This window comes from Enhydra lutris, unplaced genomic scaffold, assembly GCF_002288905.1.
Source record: "Enhydra lutris kenyoni isolate GAN:26980312 unplaced genomic scaffold, ASM228890v2 scaffoldscaffold2, whole genome shotgun sequence".
Classification (NCBI taxonomy): Eukaryota; Metazoa; Chordata; class Mammalia; order Carnivora; family Mustelidae; genus Enhydra; species Enhydra lutris.
Genome location: NW_019154086.1, coordinates 4,458,944 through 4,477,548, shown reverse-complemented (window position 1 = coordinate 4,477,548; position 18,605 = coordinate 4,458,944). Strand labels below are relative to the sequence as shown.

Genomic DNA, 18,605 nt, shown 5'->3' with positions numbered 1-18,605 from the left:
GCAGACCAAGTCAAGTCAAAACTTTTGCCTACTCCCCCACTTTGATATATAAAATGGTTTTGCTTTTTGCTGACATGGTTTGCCTTACACATAGGAGAAGAAGCAATATTATTTTCTTAATGTTTTATGGCAGTAGGGGAAGGGAAGCTGCCTTGGCCCCCCAACCCCACGCCCCTCCCCCCACCCCCACCCCAGCTATGATTTGCACTAGTGGATGAAAGAGGCACTACGTCATGGGATGAAAGTCGTAAAGTGTTACAGTATCCTTTGGGTAGATTCTGAGAAGGGACTCGAATGGAAAGCATCAACACTCCATGCTTCAGCAGGCTTTGGGGAGCTCCGGGGGCAGGTCGGTGGCAGACACGCGGTACTGCACCTTGGTGTTGGTGATGGCGCCGTGCTTTTGGCGCAAGTGAAGACGCAGCTGGCTTTTGTGACGGAAATGCAGGTTGCACTTCTCACACTAAAGGAAAACCAGAGGCAGACCATTAGCTGTCACCAACCCCAGGGATGTGTCATTGCCCGAAGACCCAGAGAAGGAGATTCTTCCTCAGAGAGATCTGGGCAGCTCATCCCTCTGGGAGGCCAGGTTGAGAATTCTGGCTCCAGCTAAGTGATAAGGAGGTGTTGTGCAAATGCCCCTTCCCTCTTTTCTAAAGTGGGGAACTGTTGCTCCTGCTTTTCCCTAGCCAAGTGCCCCATTTTGCTCCATGGGTCCTGGCTTCCCCTTCAGTAAAGGACTAAATCGACACGCTCTGAAGGTCACTCTTCACTGGACACTGGTGCATCTAAACTTCCAGCAAATACTCATTGTAGTCTTACTGTGTGCCAGGACTATCCTGACACTTGAGTGAATTTTTTATCTGAACACATCAACTCCATGGAGAAGGTACTATTATCAGGCTCATTTATAGCTGAGGAAATAAGGATATCATGAAAATTTTTTAAAAATTTAAAAAGTTAAAAATCAAAAAAATTAAAAAAAAAAAAGAGGAGATTTAATTTGCCCAAGAACAAAAGGCAAGAGAGAAAACATTCACTCAGGGACTCTTAAATAAGTGGATAAAAATACCTCCATTTGCAGGTTCCCATCTGTGACACAGGTTAACCATTCACTCGTTCATTCTTGTGTCCATCACTACCTACAGTGAGGCCATACACCCACCCAAGTCAATGTCATCGATCATAGTGGTTTCCACGCTTATAAACCACGGGACTCTCTTTTCAAGTTCAACAGAAACTCAAAAGGTAAAAGAGGCGGTGGGCTTGACTGAAAGAGCACAGTCTGAACACTGTTCATTCATCTAAGGCATCCTCATCCTTTTATAGAGAAAGAAAACTGCGGTCCCCTGAGAGAGGGTCACAGCTTGCCTACGGCCCTAAAAAGGTCCTTGTCAGAGTCAGAATAAGAAGCAGATATCCCAGCTGCCCACCAGTATCTCTCCCCTCTGTAGCAGAGATCGGCAAACTATTTTTAACTGGGAAAGAGCCGGACAGTGAATATATCACAATGACCACTCTGCCCTTGTGGTAGGAAAGTCCCCAGGGATAATATGTAAGCAAATGAGCATGGCTGTGTCCCAATAAAACCTTGCTTATGGACACTGAAAATTAAATTTTATGTAATTTGCACATGTCACAAAATGTTATTTCTCCATCTTATAGCCACTTAAAAATATTAAAACCATTCTTAGCTTATGAAATGTTCAAAAATTAGCCTGCAAGCCACATCTGGCTGAAACCCTCCTCCTGAACACTAGGATTCCAATGGCCCACTCATGGTACCTTGTCGCGTAGCTGGTCACCTGCTCCTTCTTATAATGGCCTTTTCCCTGTCTTTTTTTTTTTTTTTTTTTTTTTTTTGTTATATCACCACACTTTTCTGAGTCTCCTCCCACTCTCATGGCTGCCCCTTCCCAAACACCTTAGGTCCTCTTAAGGAGACATCTCGCCCAGCACAGCAGCATACTGTAAGAAGCCACTTAGTGTGGAATGAATGGATGACTCCAGAATCGATGTATCTATAGTCCAGACCTCTTTCCTAGGGCCCAGATCACCTGGCCCAATACCCCTACTTTACAGATGAGCAAACTGAGACACAGCCAATGTCCAGCAGCGTGTCTGACAACCAGTCCTCAACCAGGTCTTATGACCATTAGTTCAGTGATCATCCCCCACTGTGTGCTTGAGATTGGAGCAAACAATTCTGCTGCCTGCCTCTCCCCCACCAGCCCTCCCCCAACCCTGCCTTGCCCAGGCCAGCTGACAGCCACAAGAGGCTCACATACATGGTAAGGTTTCTCTCCTGTATGGATTCGCAGGTGGCTCTTCAGAGTCTGAAGGTGCCGGAAACGGGTGCCACAGATTTCACAGGGATAGGGCTTCTCTCCAGTGTGGATGAGCACGTGGGCACGGAGGTGGGCCACCTGAATGGAAAAGCGAAGCATGAGAGGCTCTGTTGGGGCCCCCTTCCCCCACCGCCCCCTGGAGTCCCTCATCAGCACACGGAGGCCGAGGGGTCTCTTCCCCGTGGCCCTGCTCACTTGTACAAATCTGGCTCCACACGTTTCGCATTTGTAGGGCTTCTCTCCAGAGTGAATTCGAGTATGGGTTTTCAGGTTGGCTGGCCGGTTGAACTGGGCTCCACAAATGTTACAACGATAGGGTTTCTCACCTATTCCCGAAAGAAAGGGAACAAAGAAAGCCATATTTGTTGGAGGTCTCCACAGTCCCGGGTCCCTGGATCTCAAAGCCACCTGCCCTTCCTGGGCCATGTCAGCTTTCTCTCCTTCGGAAGATGTCTGATAGAGGATGCAGGGGCCTGCCAGTCCCCCGCCCTCACCAAACACACACATACCACCACAGGCTGCAGGCTGGGGCAGAGGGGACACAACATTGGGGGTGGGACAGGGAAGCAGGGAGGGAGGTTCCAGGAGGCCTTTGAAACAGCTATGTCATTAGGATGATTTAACTGCAGACTTGGATAAGTCACTCTCCTTCTCTGGACCTCAGTTTCCCTTTTTGGAATTTGAGGGGTGAATTTAGATGACATGGTAAGGCTCTTCTAGCTCTTCCCTTGGATTAGACTGATTCAGTAATCAAGCCATTCACCAGGAAGATACAATCAGGATGCTCTAGTTTCTCTTTTAGAAAAACACATGCTTTTCCACTTTGTGGCAACAACAGCTGGATTCCATTTGCAAGAAGGTTGGGCCTGAGTCAGAGTAGATGCTCAGGCTGGGGAAGCCAACAGAAGGCCTGAGCCTGCCTTTGTGGAAAGTTTCTGGGATAATGGACACATTTAAAATACCAAGAGAGAGTCAACTTTGGCCAAAAATTGGGTCATTAGAAGCTACCTGGTAAAGGAATGTGAGTTGATAAGGAGCGAGCCCTGAGAGGAAATCAAGAGGCTTTTAATTTTTTTCTGGGGTTACAAAAACCCAATCTGCTTCACCCTCCTGGTCTTTGCTGTTACACATGTGTGCTGGGATTAATACTTCTGCCCCAGCAATGGTAGAGAAGCAGGAAAGAGCGTCTCCGAGAAAAGACAAAGAATAGAGGGAGTGGTTGGGTTGCTAAGCTAAACACAACAGGGTTAGGCCCACATCTGGATCCGAGCAGGGTCTGCTCCCTGCCTCAGCCCACCGGGGATCAAGGCTCCACGCTGATTTCTCTAGGGTCCTCCCCCCATCCCACCCGCAGGAACCCTGGCCAGCTGTGGTGGGGCGCGGTAGGGCCATACCCGTATGGACGGTCTTGTGGCTGGCGAGGTTGCCCTTGTAGCGGAACGAGGCCTGGCAGCGGTCACACTTGTAGGGTTTGTCACTGTGGGTCTGCAGTGTGTGTCTCTTGAGTGAGGCCTCCTCAGAGAAGCGGCAGTCACACTCATTGCAAAAGAAGGCCCCGTTTTCTGTTGGAGGTGGGGGGGATGCCACCGTTAGAATGTGGAAGGGAGGTAGGGCTCCAAGGCCACTCCCCTCTGCAGCTGCCTTCAGCACCACATGGAACCCCCAAGCTCCACCCACCTGACATTTGGGGTCTGTAGGCATTTTATCTTTCTGAGCATTTAGAGTCTCCATCATGGAGGAGAAAGGAGATAGAGTTGAATACTGAGGTGCAGAGGGGAAACTCAGACCAACAGCTACCCATGCGGCCTTCAGGGAAGCTCAGCAGGGCTCCTCCGTCTAGAGAGAGCCCTGAGAATGGACTTTTCTTCTTGGTTCACTGTTTTATTTACATCCATACACGGGAGCCCTCAAGCAAGATCCTGAGCCTCGATAAGCCTATCTCCAACTCTGTCTTCAAATCAGGACAGTCAACCCTGGTTTGCACACCCAGAGGAGCATATTGTAGGACACAAAGCGTTCTAGGAATGTGAGGTAGAAAATCCAACAGTACGTGGAGGCCATTAAAGGAGGAAGTAAACAGGGTCACCCTGTGCCTCTCTGCATTCCACGTCCCCCAAACACTTCTATGAGACTGGGAGAGCCAACAAGAATGGAAGTAGAAATGGCCAGAGGGAAGGAACTGGATGCAGAGAAAAGGCAAATAGCCAGGGGGACAGACGGGGACAGTCCCTGCTCTCCAACTACATGTCTACAACCCTGTGCCAAATCTCACAGTGTAAGTAACCGATTTTTCCCTTCTATGAGAACGTTTTGAAAATGACAAGTCATGGTGGCTCACCCCTGATTAGGAATGACTAGGCTATCCTCCTGCAGCCAGGGGGAAAAGATTGCCTTTTTTATCTAATAAAAACTGGGGATGCCAATCACAGAGTGTCCAAAACTTCAATTTAATAATTCAGTCCAGCTAACCTAATTCAGCTACCATTAGCTGAGCACCTACTCCATGTTAGAAACTCTCTCGGACCTAAGGGAGATGCAGGAACAAGTAAGCCTGGCTGCTTGTCCTTACAGAAGGCAGGGGGAGCCGACAGGGGTCAGTCCGAGCAGCTAGGTCCTGAGCAACTGAGAAAGCTCTGGGAGTTAGAGCCAGTCCCACAGACCACCTTGGCTGGAATGCCACTGAAAAGGCTGTTTGGTCTTTCTCTATTACCCCAGATTAACTCCAATACCTCTTTCCTTGTTCAGGTCAGCCTGGTTCAAGAGGTTCAAGAGGTCAAGAGTGGGGTGACAGGCTGGTGATTCTATGTGCCAGTGACCTTCTGGTCGGGGACTTCTCCCAATCAGGGACAACAGCATAAGTGAAACGGAAATGCAAACCCCAGGGAGCAGAGGCTGGGGCCTTGCTTATCTCTGGGAAGGGACTCACCACAGCTGGAATCCGAGTACTCAGACTGGGTCTCTCCCATCTCCTCGGGAAACGTGGGGCCGGCGGTATGGAGGCACATCTCTGCATGCTGGGGGGACTGAGAGCCGCAGGACGTGCACTTGGGGGGGTGCAAGTAGAGCGGGGAGTGGTTCTCGCTGCTGCTGCGGGGGGAGCCTGTCAGGGACCTGTGGGCAGGAGGAAAGAGAGCTTCAGCAGCTGGAGAGGGTAAAGCGCTCAGCCTGGCCTGGAGGCTGCCCCCGCCTTCCTGGGCTCAGGTGAACCCAGAGGCCAGAGTTGGGCTGCCTCCCTCTGGATCTGGGGCCACAAAGTTATCCTTAAGCCCACTTCCAAACAGCATATGCCCTGAGATCACTGGTGGGGTCGAACCAGACCAAAACCCCAACCTAGGTCAAAGTCTTCCCCTCAGTACTGCGGTCTGTTGGTCCACTCAGTCCAAAGTAAGTACGAGCTCACCCTGCCACCCTGAGACCAAAGAAGCTGCCCTTGGGGTTCCTGGAACGCTCTTCTACCACAGCTGGGAGTTCTCTCTCTTGCTACGACAAAATACACCAAAGCTTACTATGCTTCCTTACTGAGGCCAATTCCATCAATGGGTGCTTACTCCACACCTCTACTGTACCCAGTATTCAGACAAGAACAGAACATGGCCCCTGCATCCGTCGGAAGAAGTGCCCCCCGTGGGAGCCCCTGACCCCAGGCCCAGACTGCCTCTGAAAGCACCTGTTGACGATGTTATTGAGCCGGCTGGCCTGTGGGATGGTGGAGTCCTCCCCGCCGCCGCTGAGCTTGGTTGGGGACTGGAGGTCAAGGCTCTCGGGCTCCATCGGCGGCTGGCAGGCCGGCGGGGCGGTATAGGCTCGAGGGGAGAGGCGGCCCAGCTCGGCCTGCTCAGGCCCCTCCGGTTTGGCATTCTGGTTGAGGCTGTTGAGCACGATGAACTTGTATTTCTTCCAGTTGCAGGCTTTGGGGTCGGTGGGGCTCTTGGCTGGAGGCGAACCAGAGGTCTGGAGGATGCAGGCGTTCTTGCTACTGCAGGACTCCGTGGGCGAGTTGGGCTGGCAGTCGGACTTCTGGGGGCTCTGTGGACTGACCAGACCCTTGCGGTTCAGGGGCGCACTGGGGGGCTCGAAATGCAAAGCGATCTCATCCTCTGAGGAGGGCCTCTCTTCCTCCTTGCCAGCCTTGTCACAGGGGAAGTATGGGGCACTCCGGGCCGAGGGGGCGGCAGGCTTGGGGCCTTCGGCCACACCGTAGTGCATGTCACTGCGTGTCTCCTCTGGGGCCGCCTCCTTGGGTGAGTAGATGCTGCTGTGGCACACACCGGGAGAGATCTCCATGGCTGGCCGGCTGTAGTCACCGGGGACGGGCCTGACGCTATCGCAGGGGTGGGCCCGCTCCTTAGGGAAGGGATTGGCCACCGGCATCCGGGCATCCCGCAGCTCTTCGTCAGAGAAGAGGAAGCTGCTGACAGGGAGGTGACTGTAGACGGGATAAGAGGCCGGCGGGGTGGACAGGCCGCTGTACAGGCTGGGGGCGAAGGCTCTGCTTTCGCACCCAGGGGCGTTCCTCAGCGGCAGGTTACTCTCCACCACCTCCCGGCCCCGATAAGCCATGATGTCTTGGGGCATCAGCATCCGGCTGTTCAGAAACTCTTCACGGGGAGGCTTGAGCGCAGGCACCATCTCTGCTTCACTGCGGGAGAAAACAGAGAGGAGACAGGGGCCTCCAAGTGAGAACCGGTGAACGGAGGACCTTCCGAGAGACTCTGGCGCATGTAGCCACATTTGTGCTTGGTCAGCCAGACATGAGGGCTGTGGCTTGGGAAGGGAAATTCTTGCAGTCACAAGGCTTTTATGCTAGAAATCTAACAAGCTGGGACACAGCGCGGGAGACTGGGCCCAGACAAGAGCAGTGAGTCAGCCACACAATGTGTGCCCGCTTAGACCTATGACCCCATGTTTAAGCCACATTCTGTGTATATGTGCGTGAATCTGTCATTCTTCAGATATTACACAACATAAAGCTTTCAGAGCCCTTATTTCATCCATGCAAACTCCTGCAAGGGAAGAAAGGCATTACTGTCTCCATTTTACACCCATGGAAATGGAGGCTCAGGGTAGGAAGAAGTTACACAATGCATGTTCAGAGGGTCACCGACGAACCGGTGCCCAGTGGGAGAAAGGACTCACCCTGCGAGCTGCCTAGAGGCTCAGGGGCAGTTTTCTTTGGGGGACAGGCAGCAGCCAGGCCTGCTTTCCAATCCCAGCTGCGCCACTTAGTGGCGATGGGACCTGGAGCAAGTTACTTAACTGCTCTAAGCACCAGGCCTGACCCAGAGAAAGTACTCGAAAATGACCGCGATCATGACCTTGCTACCATTATCACCCACAGGAGACAACGAGCTCTCGCTACACAGACTTGAAGGGACATTATGCGGGCGAAAAGTAGGTCAGCTCAACATGATCACAGTTAACAGAGCTAGAACCAATGAGCGAAGGTTAAGGGAGCCAGATTTCGACTCGCCATAAAGAGGAGCTTTCTAACAGTCTGAGGTAGGCAGCAAGGCTCTGGGAACACTGGGTTCCTGTCTCCTGGAGGTGATCAAACAGAGGCTGGAAACCCTTCTGTTTCAGAAGGGAGGCAATCATCCTAGAGCAGCTGAATCAAACATGCTAAAAAAGTCAAGCCCCGAGTTTCTGCTCCACTTAGCAGAGCGTTTTGCTTTTTGGGCTCTCAGGTCCCCCTCCCCCACCCCATGCCTGCCTTAAACGATGGGCATGTCTGACCAGCCCTCAAAGAGGGGATCAGACCCAGTGAACTCAATTTAAGTCCATAAATGTCCTCTCTCGGAGGAGCAGGGCAACACGAAAGATGAGGAAAGCAGCGCACAGTCTGGAAGGGGAACTAAGGCACATATGTAAATCATTAGAATAGAAGTCGAAAGAACTGAAACACACATGCAAATAGTTAAAATGGGAGGAAGCTCTAATGGACAGGCAGGCGGCTCAGGGATACAGAAGAAGAGCTGAGGGAAGAAGACTGGCAATTGTAAAAACAGCCCCAGAGGAGCCGGCTTCCAAGCTTGGCCTGGCAGGATGGGTGGGAGGAAAGGGCCCATCCAAGGAATGGAAGAAAGCAAGAGGGGATTGAATGCATAGGGCATATCTGGATAGCAGTGCAAGAATTAAGAAGGCAGACTTGTGCAAAAGCTAGCGGAACCATAGGCTGTGGCGTATCGTAGAGGATACGCATGCATTACCAAGGATTTCGGGTGCCTTCCACTTCCAAGGGCTCTGCCCTCAGCAGCACCTCACCTGGCCTTGATAAACTTCCGGCAAGTGTCCACAACATGCTCCATCTGCAGGTACATGGCCGTGGCCATCACGGCCATGATGTTGCCCTCCCGCAGGTTGAGGCGGGACGTGTACATGAAGTCCAAGAGGATGCAGAACCCCTCAGGGTTGATCTCGGGATCCAGGTTGATCACACTCAGGTTACATTTGAGCTGGTCCGTGAAGATGCTATAAAACAGGCCACTGTAACACAAACGCACGTGTCACAAGAACGGACGGGACTGGCGGTCAATTACAGTCAGTGTCAAGGCTTGTCTCCTCTCCCCTGGGCCTCGCTCCAGAATTTCCACGGCAATTAATAATAACTGCCACTTACAGATGGCTTACTAAACGCCAAAGAGTCATTAAGCACTTTACATACATTATCCTGTGTTCCTCACAACCTTGCCAGGTAGACATTACCATTCTTCCCCTCTACACATGGGGGAACCCAGATCAGAAGGCAAATGATGTACTCAAAGTCACAGAAGCTATTTTCCTTATCGTCTTAACTGCATGGATTACCAGAGTGAAATGTGCACTCATTTGCAGTAACCATTTTTAGTCTATAACTTTGAGATAAGCATTTCTCTTCCTATTCCAACATACGATCCTTATTTTTAAAATGCTATTGTCTGTTTTTAGAAACAACTTGGGTATCGACGACAAATAAATAAAATGGTGCCTATGTCTACAGTCTACTGATTTTCTGCAAGTCTGGAGACTTTCTCAAGGTCAATATTCCTAGGAGACAAAAATTAATCCTCAGGCTGTACCTCCAGGGACCTTGTTGTCTGGTAGAGGAAAGAGGGCTCAATTACAAGTCAGGATTCAGGCTGGCATCTCAATTCTGCTTGTTCTGAATGGGTTGCCAGAAGTGAGCCAGGCTTTAACCAGTAAGGAGCTGTGCAACCTTAGGCGAGATACTTAACCTCTCTGAACCCTGGTTTCTTTCTCTGTAAAGCAGGAACAATAGCGTCCACCCGACAGGGTCATGCATGCCTGGCCCAGAGGAAGCACTAGGTTAGCATCTTCTATTACTTTTACATCTCCATAAACTTCTGTTCTTGCCACTGTTAAAACAAAGGTGTTTGCTGTAGATGTTGGGTAAGCTCTCTCCTGGCAAAAGCGATCCCTGACTTTACATCAGCTCACCTATCTGTACCTTCGTTTTACTGTCTGTAAAAGGGAAGTAATTATGCCTCCGTAACATGGAAGGCTACTGCAGAGATCCAGGGAGATGAGGTAATATGAACCAGCTCCAAAAACTCAAAATACTCGACCAATAGGAAGAATCGGCCGGCTCTTTCTCCCTAACTCTCTCACACACACATAGCCTGAAACACCCGTGGAAAGAGAGCCACGGGATAAAATACATGCATTACAGAATCAAAGGGCAAAAGACTTCAAATTCCCTTGCTTCAAATACTGTAAAACCCCCTTTCACATCTCCTTTCTTCACTGGTTGACTGAAGTTATTCTCTGTGTTTGTCCCAAACACATCCTTTCTTGAGACAGTATACCATTTCTGCTCCCTCTCTTCCCACAGAACAGAAACTCTTTCTTCTCTACTGTGTGTTCATTCACTCGCTTCCTGGGAGCCTACTCCGCCAGGCCACACGCTGGCAGTCTGGAGACAAACGAGACGTAATCCCAAACACAGCAAAAGGCCCGCACGACCTGCCTGGCCGCCTGCCTACACCATCGCTGCCCTCTTATACGTCCATCTTTCCCCTCCCCCCCTCACCTGCAGGCCATGAGGACTGTCTTATGGGCTCTGAACTGCTCACGGCTCACCACGATGACAACATCAGTCAAGATGTCACGGCTCCGGAGGCGATTAAGGTTGAGGAGAACGTCACTGGCGTGGCGGGTGAACTGGATACAGCTGTCAGCCGGGGAGGCCATTTTGTCTTCACCTGGAAAGAAAGGGGTCAAAATCTCATGAGTTCTCCAGAACCCGATTCCTGCTTACCAGGGGGGTGAAGACAGACAGCGCAGCCTGCTAACACATGGGCTGCACACCGAGGTGCTTGTGCTTGGTCTTGGACCAATTTTGGGGTCCATCTCTGCACATTACTGTTCACATCTGTAAGATGGGAAAAAAAATCTTTCTCTAACAAGTTGGACTATAAAGCCCTTTTGGGGACAGCAGTAGTGAATGAATATCTGTAGAGTGCTTTTCCCACATACCAAATACTCTGCCAAGCACGGAGAAGCAGTGAGTGTGTGACAGGGAGAGAAACCACAATTTAAAGGTTAGCCCGCCAGCTTTATCTTTTGCTAGCTGCGTGACTTGGGGCAGACTGTTCACTGTTTCTGGGCTTTGGTTTCCCTAATTGGGAGAAGTACTACCTATGTGGTTGTAAAATTTAGAGATCTGTGCCTGGTCCCTAGTAGGTTCTCAAAAATCGCAGTTATTCTCGTCAGGATCTCATTTCATTATCCCAGTCACCATCTGTTCTTCCTCCTTTAGGCTCTCGAGTTGTCTGAATGTACTCCAAGCTCCTAGCACACTGCCGGTGCATAGTAGGTGACTACATTGGCTCTGAACTCCAAAATGAGTGAGGGAAGGAATGATCGTACCACAGTTAAGATAGTCTTACACAGGGGTAAATGGGTGAGGGAGAGGGAATCGGCTATCCTTTATCTCCACGAACGAAAAGTGGCCAAGTTCACGGCAACACATGTATCGGCAAAGTCAAAAGAAAGTTTGTCCACAAAAGTTTAAAGCATATAATTAGATTTACTTACCCAACGCCTTGATTCACAGTCCAAAATTTTGCTTAAAATCTGCAGGGAAGGGAAAAAGCAAACAGAAATCGATTCCATGAATGTTAGATTGTCCACTATGGTCTTATTTTAGGACACACGTACTCAGTTTTACTTTGATAGATGCAGCCTGCCAGCTGGAGCGGTTTTACCACAAGCTAGCAAACATTTTTCCAGCTCTACTCTTACGGAAACAACAGGCACCCGAAGCTATGCGATAATCATATTTTTGCCCTGAGCACTGGAAACACAACTGCATACAGTAATTATATGTACATATACACATAGAGTTCCTTTGTCAAAGTAGAAGGTGTATGCCATCCAAAGGCCACTTGTGTTCATGGGATAGAAAAATATAAGAGAAGTGGTTCTTTCAGTAGTAATGAGAATGATCCTTCGGGGGCCCGAGAACTCTGAACAATCTCCAAAACCTGCTAAAATATTATCTTTAGAGTTTAAAAATGATTTCTCAAGGTCTACTGGAGTCAGTACACTTATCCCTATTTCACTGGTGATGAAACGGAAGCTCAGCGATTTAAGTGGCTTGGGTAGGACAAAAAGTCAGGCAGTAATTCCTGACTGTCTGATCTTTTAAGACTAAATACAGGATCTGCAGAATACACCCAGAGATGGCGTGACTATGCTTTCCTTGAGTATCTTTGTCTTTCTCAAAATTTCCTCTTCTTTCCCTCTAGGGTCGAAGACCAGGTATAGGGCTACACACTTCCAAGCTTGTGCTCCCCCTATTGGTCAAAGAGTTAGCTGCGTGCTTTAGCTAAGAACTGGCCCAGTAGCACTCATGACATATGTACCTATTCCAAATTGGTTTCTCTAAAGCAAAATGATTTTAAAGCACAGGTGTAAGACTCTCACTTATGATCATATGTGGGTTACAAAACAAAACAATATCTTAATCCTCTTCCACTCCCCCCATCCCTTTTTTTCCCCCCTAAGCACAGCCCTTTAGAGCTATTTTCCGGGTAAAGGGGCCTGAGGCCAGGGAGGTCATGTTGGGCCACATAGATGGTTAGTGGCCTGGCCCAAGGTGTTCTGGCTCAAATTCCTGTCCCTTTTCCAAATCAGCCTATGTGCTGTAGAACATGCAAGACAGCACCCTAATGTGGGTGAATCTCATTTTTAAGTTCCTTCCCCCACACAAACACTTTGCCCCCATTCCAGTCTGCTGAATCTTACCAAATGAGCACTCTAAAATGAGAGGTTTCCTTGAGTCTGTAACCAAACATTCTGACATTTCTCTGTGGTCCCAAGTGCCAGTCACTCAATCCCATCGGCTTCAAGGTTAGTGTGTGCATGTGAGTGAGTGAGGATGAGGGAAGGGAATGGGGGAAGGGAGAGGACAGGAAGAGATGAAAGAACCTATTTCCTCCTCTCCCATCCTAACTCAAGATGGGCAAAGAGAGATACACTAGATCAGTCCTAACCAAAGTTCAGTGATTGTCGCCGTTGAAAAAGAATGCTGAAGACACATTTGAGTTTCATTTATAAACCGTCTCCTCCTCCCCCATGAAAGACGCCCCTGAACACTTCTGAAACACCTAAGGCTGTCCTTTAGCCAGCTTCAACCACCAGCTTGCTTGTGAATTCCCAGTCACAGACTTTTGGAATCACTGGAAGCCCAGATTTGCAATTTCACCTTGGCAAGTGGCAATGACTCATTCCATACGCAGATTGAAACAAACAAACAAAACATTTGCCATTCCCAGGGGTCTACTTGTCAGCCTGGCCCTGGGGTTGGGCCATTTCCATCCTCTGCCTCTGCCCAGCTTGGTCAAAAACAAATGCACACACACTGAGGCCCACCTCCTTATTAAATCCACTCTTTCTTCCACCAGCACTAGCTTAGGACGCCCCCCAGCTAGTGAGCCTGTGTTATGGTGGATGTGGGAAGCCATGTCTCCCTCCGGATGCTCCAAGTGTGGAAGCACCTAGCAGCCGCTTTGCTTCTTACCAGCCACCTGGCCCTTTCCCATCTGTTACTGTATGGGATCCTTGTAACAGCCCTGATTAACTGAAAAGGTCACTGAGGCTCCACGGGACAAGCCTCGCCCAATACTGAAAGCTAATCTCCAGCAAAGTCCTGGACAAACTCTGTTGCCTAGCTCCAGCCATCCCACCGATGCTACACGCAATACTCGTAACACAAAACAACTGCTAAGAGAGCAGGGCTGTCCAAGAGAAAACTGAACTGCAAGGGCCCGGACCGAACTCTCTGGACCCCAGTCCCGCCCCAGCCGCAGTAACCACCAAGCCAGACCTAAACGTTGTCTTTCCCCCCCACACTTTCTCTCTTCTGCCTTTTCAAACTCTCTGGACTTGCAATTTGGCACCTTGAGAAGGCAGATCTTTTAAAGGAGTTGGAGAAGAAAAAAAGAGGGACCCTTTCCTTTAAAAAAGAAAGAAAGAAAGAAAGAAAGAAAGAAAAAAGGGCAGAGAGAGAAGAGAAGACAGCAGAAGAGGAAGACGGAGAGACGAGAGGAGGTGAGAGAAGGACAAGAGGCGAGGTTAAGAGCGAGAGCGAGAGTGAGCCAATACCAAAGGCTCCATCCATTCTTTCAACCCCGTCCCCGGCTTCTCCACTCTGCGGCCACTAAGCAGCCGTTTCCTCGCGCGCGCACACAGGAACACAAACCCGAATCCTGCGCTCCGCCGCAAGCCCCGGCTACATTGCCCACCCCGACCTTACCGTACCTGCCCGCCAGGGACCGCCCACCCCGGGGCGTTCTGCCGGCACCGCTGCCCATCTGCCGCGAAGCCCCCGCAGGCGCGTCGGAGGCCCCGTGGTGAGATCGTGTCAGCCCTTAATTTGGTTACATTCAAATAAAACGTTTCGTGCACTTCGGTAGCTAACATTGTGTGTGCTTTTTTTTTTTTTTTTTTTTTTTCCTGTTACGCCGTCAAGGCAGGGGGTAGTGAGGGGAATGGCACAGCCCTCTCATTCCCGGAATGTAGTCGATCTCAGCTCAACGGATTTCACAGAACACTCTCTGCCTATCGCCGGCTCCAACGAGAAGTAACTTTCCAGGAAGCTGCCGGCCCCCGACGGCCGCCAGGATCGCCGCCTGCGCCGCCAGAGCCGCCGGGGATTCACCCGGGAAGGGGGGGCCGCCCCGGGAGGCTCGCGGGGAATAGGCGCACTTTCCTCTAAATCCCTCGCCCGCGCCGGGTCCAGGACTCTGAGTTCACCCGGTCCAGCCCTTCCCCCAAAAGTTTTATAAATGGGGAAAGTCGCACAAGTTAGTAGCAGAGTCACTCTAGAACCCAGGAATTCTGGTCCAATCTGAGACTTTATAACTTCAAATTGCCCAATTTTGGCCTTTGTTTGCCCGGTGCGTCATTTATTTATTTTTGCTTTTTGCTTGCCTCCGCCCCCTTTAAGAGGATGGTTACGCCAGGCATCAAGGTCAAAAAGACGGGAGTCCCTAGACTGAGGGTCTCCATCCAGTGCGCGCAGACTACTTGTAAGAAAACCAAACAGAAAGCCCCTTCCGCCTACGTTGGCAAATAGGGGAACCCTGCTAGGCTCGGTTTCCGCCCAAGTCTTTAGAATAGGAGCTGCAAGGCCGAACCTGGCCAGATTTCGGGATTTCGGAATCCGATTTCTCCGAAACCGTAGAGACGCGGTTAGGATTCCGCAGAGGCCGGGGCGCTGACCCCAGCGCGCGCACGAGAGCGTTCCAAGGTTGGCTCGCTTTCTCTGGGCCTTCCTCAGAATTAGAACCCCTGGGCGCCCTCTCCTAATTGGTCCTATTAGTGGGCTCCGAGAGGACTTTTTCGGGGCTGGGGTTTGGAAAGACGCAGTACGTAAGGCCGCAGTCCAGTCCTAAAACTGGCGGGTGGCGTCACACTGCGCCGCGCATCCCATCAGCAGCGGAGGCGGGGTCAGGGCGGTTGGTAAAGACTGGGCCTCCTCCGCCTCATAAAGCCCTACCTTGAGACTTTCTCATCCCTTCGCCCGGTGGAACTAAGGGGAAAGCGAAGGTTGAAATTTAATATGGAATGGGGGTGAGTATCTAGGAAGGGAAGTGAAAATTAAGTACATGCGCTTATTGGAAATTAGGATTCCCGTGGTTCCGGGAGCTCAAACCTAATCATGTCTTACCGCTGCTAAACACTAGAGAGAGCCCTCCATCAAGGCTTGAAACCGACAACCCCCATGTAGCTCCGCCTCTCCTTCCCATTGACCTACTTTAGACACAGTCTCCAGATTTGGAGAATGCCTCTCGCACCCCCCCACCCGCCCCTTCTCTAATCCCGGCCGGCCCCTGGATTATTGGTAATTTAATAACTCCAATAACTCGCCGAGAAATCCGAAGGAGAATCTTGAAGCGCAAAGCACTGTTTAGGGGAAGGATCTAGGAATTTTGATAAGGCTGGAGCTGCCCTCGTGAAACCAGCATCAGGGCTCCTGCAGGAGCGCTCCCTTTCTGCGCAGCGGCTCAGCTAACTAGCCGCTCCAGTTTAGCCACGGTGGTCCAGCGGTAGGGGGTGGGGTTAAACCGCGCCTCTGTTTTTGCTTTAAGAGTGAAACACTCTTCGCTCTCTTGACGGGGAGGGGGGGCGGGAGGGCGGAGGAGACGACAATAAATTAAAGCGAATTTGATAACACGGTAGGCTCGGCAGTCGCTTTGGGTGACCGAGGTGTCCGGGGACATTATGTCCTGACTTTATTTCTATCACGTTTCCTGCCAACAGCGCTCTTTCAAGCCTGCAAGCTTCTAGGAAATGCAATAAAATAGAGGGATGTGTTTTATCATCAAGATCTGAAGAGGAGCTGCTGAAGGGACGCTCCCCATGCGCCCAGCTCGCGACAGCCTTCCAGAAAGAGCCGGCAGACAATGCCAGCAAACCGCGTCCCCGAGCAAAGATATCTCGGCCATCCAGGCTGGACTGGGCTCAGCCTTTGCAAAAAGGCTGCCGGGGGAGGGGAGCGGCATGATGTCCCCAAGCAAACAATGCCTTTAAAAATCCGATCTGGACAAAAGTCAGCCAAGGTCTTTAGTCACGTTAATGAAGATGGAAGGCACTAACTGTCCTTGGAAAGCGATGAGTCAAACTTGACCGCTCTTCAAACATATCCCCAGATTCGTTTCCAACCCGAACAGAGGCGCGTTTCTCCGACGCGGCCTCCGACTGCTCCCGCGGTGGGAGAGGCTGAACTCGATTCCCTCAGACCAGGGCGGTGGAGACGGCATCTCCCGCGAGTGGGCGCGCCGGCGGCCGTCGCTAGGGGTCGCCGGTACCCCTACGCGCCTTTGCCATCTTAAGTTTTGAACTCCGAGAAAATAAAACTTTGCTTGATAAGCAGCTATGTGGCCCAAATTCTATTAGGACTACACCCTGCCTGTCCACATGAACCCCCCCTCCATCCCTGACACACACGCACGCGCACACACACACACACACACACACACACACACACAAGATCTCTGCCCAAGCCACTAAGCAGTCTGGAAGAAAGGGGAAGATGGTCATTCAGAATCCAAAGGCGAGCCTTGGGTGCAGCGAGGTGCATCTCTGCAAGTCTAGGGACTGGGACTTAATCACCCACTAACACAGGCACACTCCTCAAGATCTGGGACCCCCACCCCCGAGCACTGCGGTAGGCTTCCCTTATCTGTCACTGAAAATCTTATGCTGTACTTTCGAAACTCCTCCAAGACATCTGGGGTACTGTTTCCAGCTATGCTGACCTGAGACATTAAAGTCATGGGTCTCTCTTACTGCTGCTCCTTTCTCTTAGATACTTCAAAGGTGCAGAGATAAACTTGCCTTTGACTTTAAGTCACTGACCTGGAATTCAGAAGGTAAAACTCTGGTCCCGGTTAGGGTTCTAACTCACCAGCAACAGGTGCCCCTCATGAGGCCGCTTGTTTTCTCAACTGTCCTAGAGTTTTATGTCCTAGAGCCTCCATGCGTCTCTCCACTACCCACTTCACCCAGGGAGACGCCACAGCGACAGAAAACGTGTTCAAAACGGGTTATCTTATTAAGGTTCTCTTACTGGAGGCAGATTCCACTCGCTGAGCGACGGTGGGCAGGGCAAACATCTTAAGACTTCCGAATTGTCATCTATCTTTCCAAAATTTTGGAGGTTAGATGTCATCCTCATTGGATGTTGCCCTCTTCTGTCAGTTCTAGCACCTGGTAGGGATACTTGGAGACCCGAAGGTGACAGGGTCCGTCCGCCGCCCTAGGCGGGGGACTCGGCTACAATCCACCACTAGGTGGCAGACTCGGTCCGTTCGAAAATCACAGCGCAGCCACAGCCTTCCACAACCGACTGCCCCCCGCCTTTTTTTTTTTTTTTTTTTTTTTTTTAATCTGTTAGCGGGAGGAGGTTGCTTCTATAAGCAACGCTGCAAAGCATTTAATTTACTGGATGTAATTCCGTTCTTCCCGATGCTCACTCCTCTAGCAACCAACCACAACGCGGTTTCTGGAGCTGCGTTCACGTATTACACGTTGGTTTTTCCAGTCCCAAAGGCTGAATGTATTAGAAGGGAAGGAAAGGGTGCGCTTGTCTTCAAAAAGCAGAACGGAACTCGAAGGTATTAGGCGAGCTTCTTGCCAAACACTGGTCGAACAGCAAAGAAAGTCGGGAATAAACTCCTGATCCCCATGGAGAAAAGGGGTCCTGGAGGACAAGGGCGGGTTCTACCCAGGCTTACAGCGCTCGGTAAAGGCGGAGGGGGGCGGGAGTGGGAGGGGGTGAGTTTGGTCTTTTGGCGGGGCTGCTGGTCACAGACTGGGAGGCGGGGAGGACTGGGAAGAGCCATTCCTGGCTTCCAGCGGGGCGAAGAGAAAGGGGCCGGCTTCGCCACAACACAGCACCCTCGCTCGGATCACTGCGGTGGCATTCCCACTTGTTGCGCAGTGCAGGAAGCCGGCACGCGCCACAGTACTTCGACTCCCAGAAGGCTCCAAACCCAGCTACAGACCAGCTTACCATTGCCCCACGCCATCCACAAACCTCCGTCCCCAACCCAGCCGCCATAGACGCGACCATCACCGCCGGCAAAACTACAGGACTTCCAATCACTGGTTGGTTTTTACACCAAGACATTCTTCCTTATCTCAGTGTCAGACTGGCAACAGAATTCAGGTGCTCTGAGAAATCAAGTCCAAGGGGGAAGGAGGCTACCTCCGTCTGGAGAACTCACCTACTTAAAGCCTACTAGGCAGCCC

General features: G+C 51.0%; 1 protein-coding gene across 1 annotated transcript; it reads right to left on the bottom strand.

Moving 5' to 3' along the window:
- Positions 1–202: 202 nt before the first annotated feature.
- On the bottom strand, positions 203–13,811 carry LOC111151749 (B-cell CLL/lymphoma 6). Its single transcript, XM_022509924.1, has 10 exons — positions 12,594–13,811; positions 11,382–11,420; positions 10,375–10,546; positions 8,610–8,831; positions 6,016–6,987; positions 5,275–5,459; positions 3,743–3,910; positions 2,544–2,674; positions 2,289–2,426; positions 203–463 (listed from the first exon to the last, which is right to left on the bottom strand). Exons 3-10 carry the CDS (start codon positions 10,533–10,535, stop codon positions 320–322), a joined length of 2,121 nt encoding a protein of 706 aa, XP_022365632.1. The 5' UTR covers positions 10,536–10,546; positions 11,382–11,420; positions 12,594–13,811; the 3' UTR covers positions 203–319.
- Between the last annotated feature and the right edge of the window lie 4,794 nt (positions 13,812–18,605).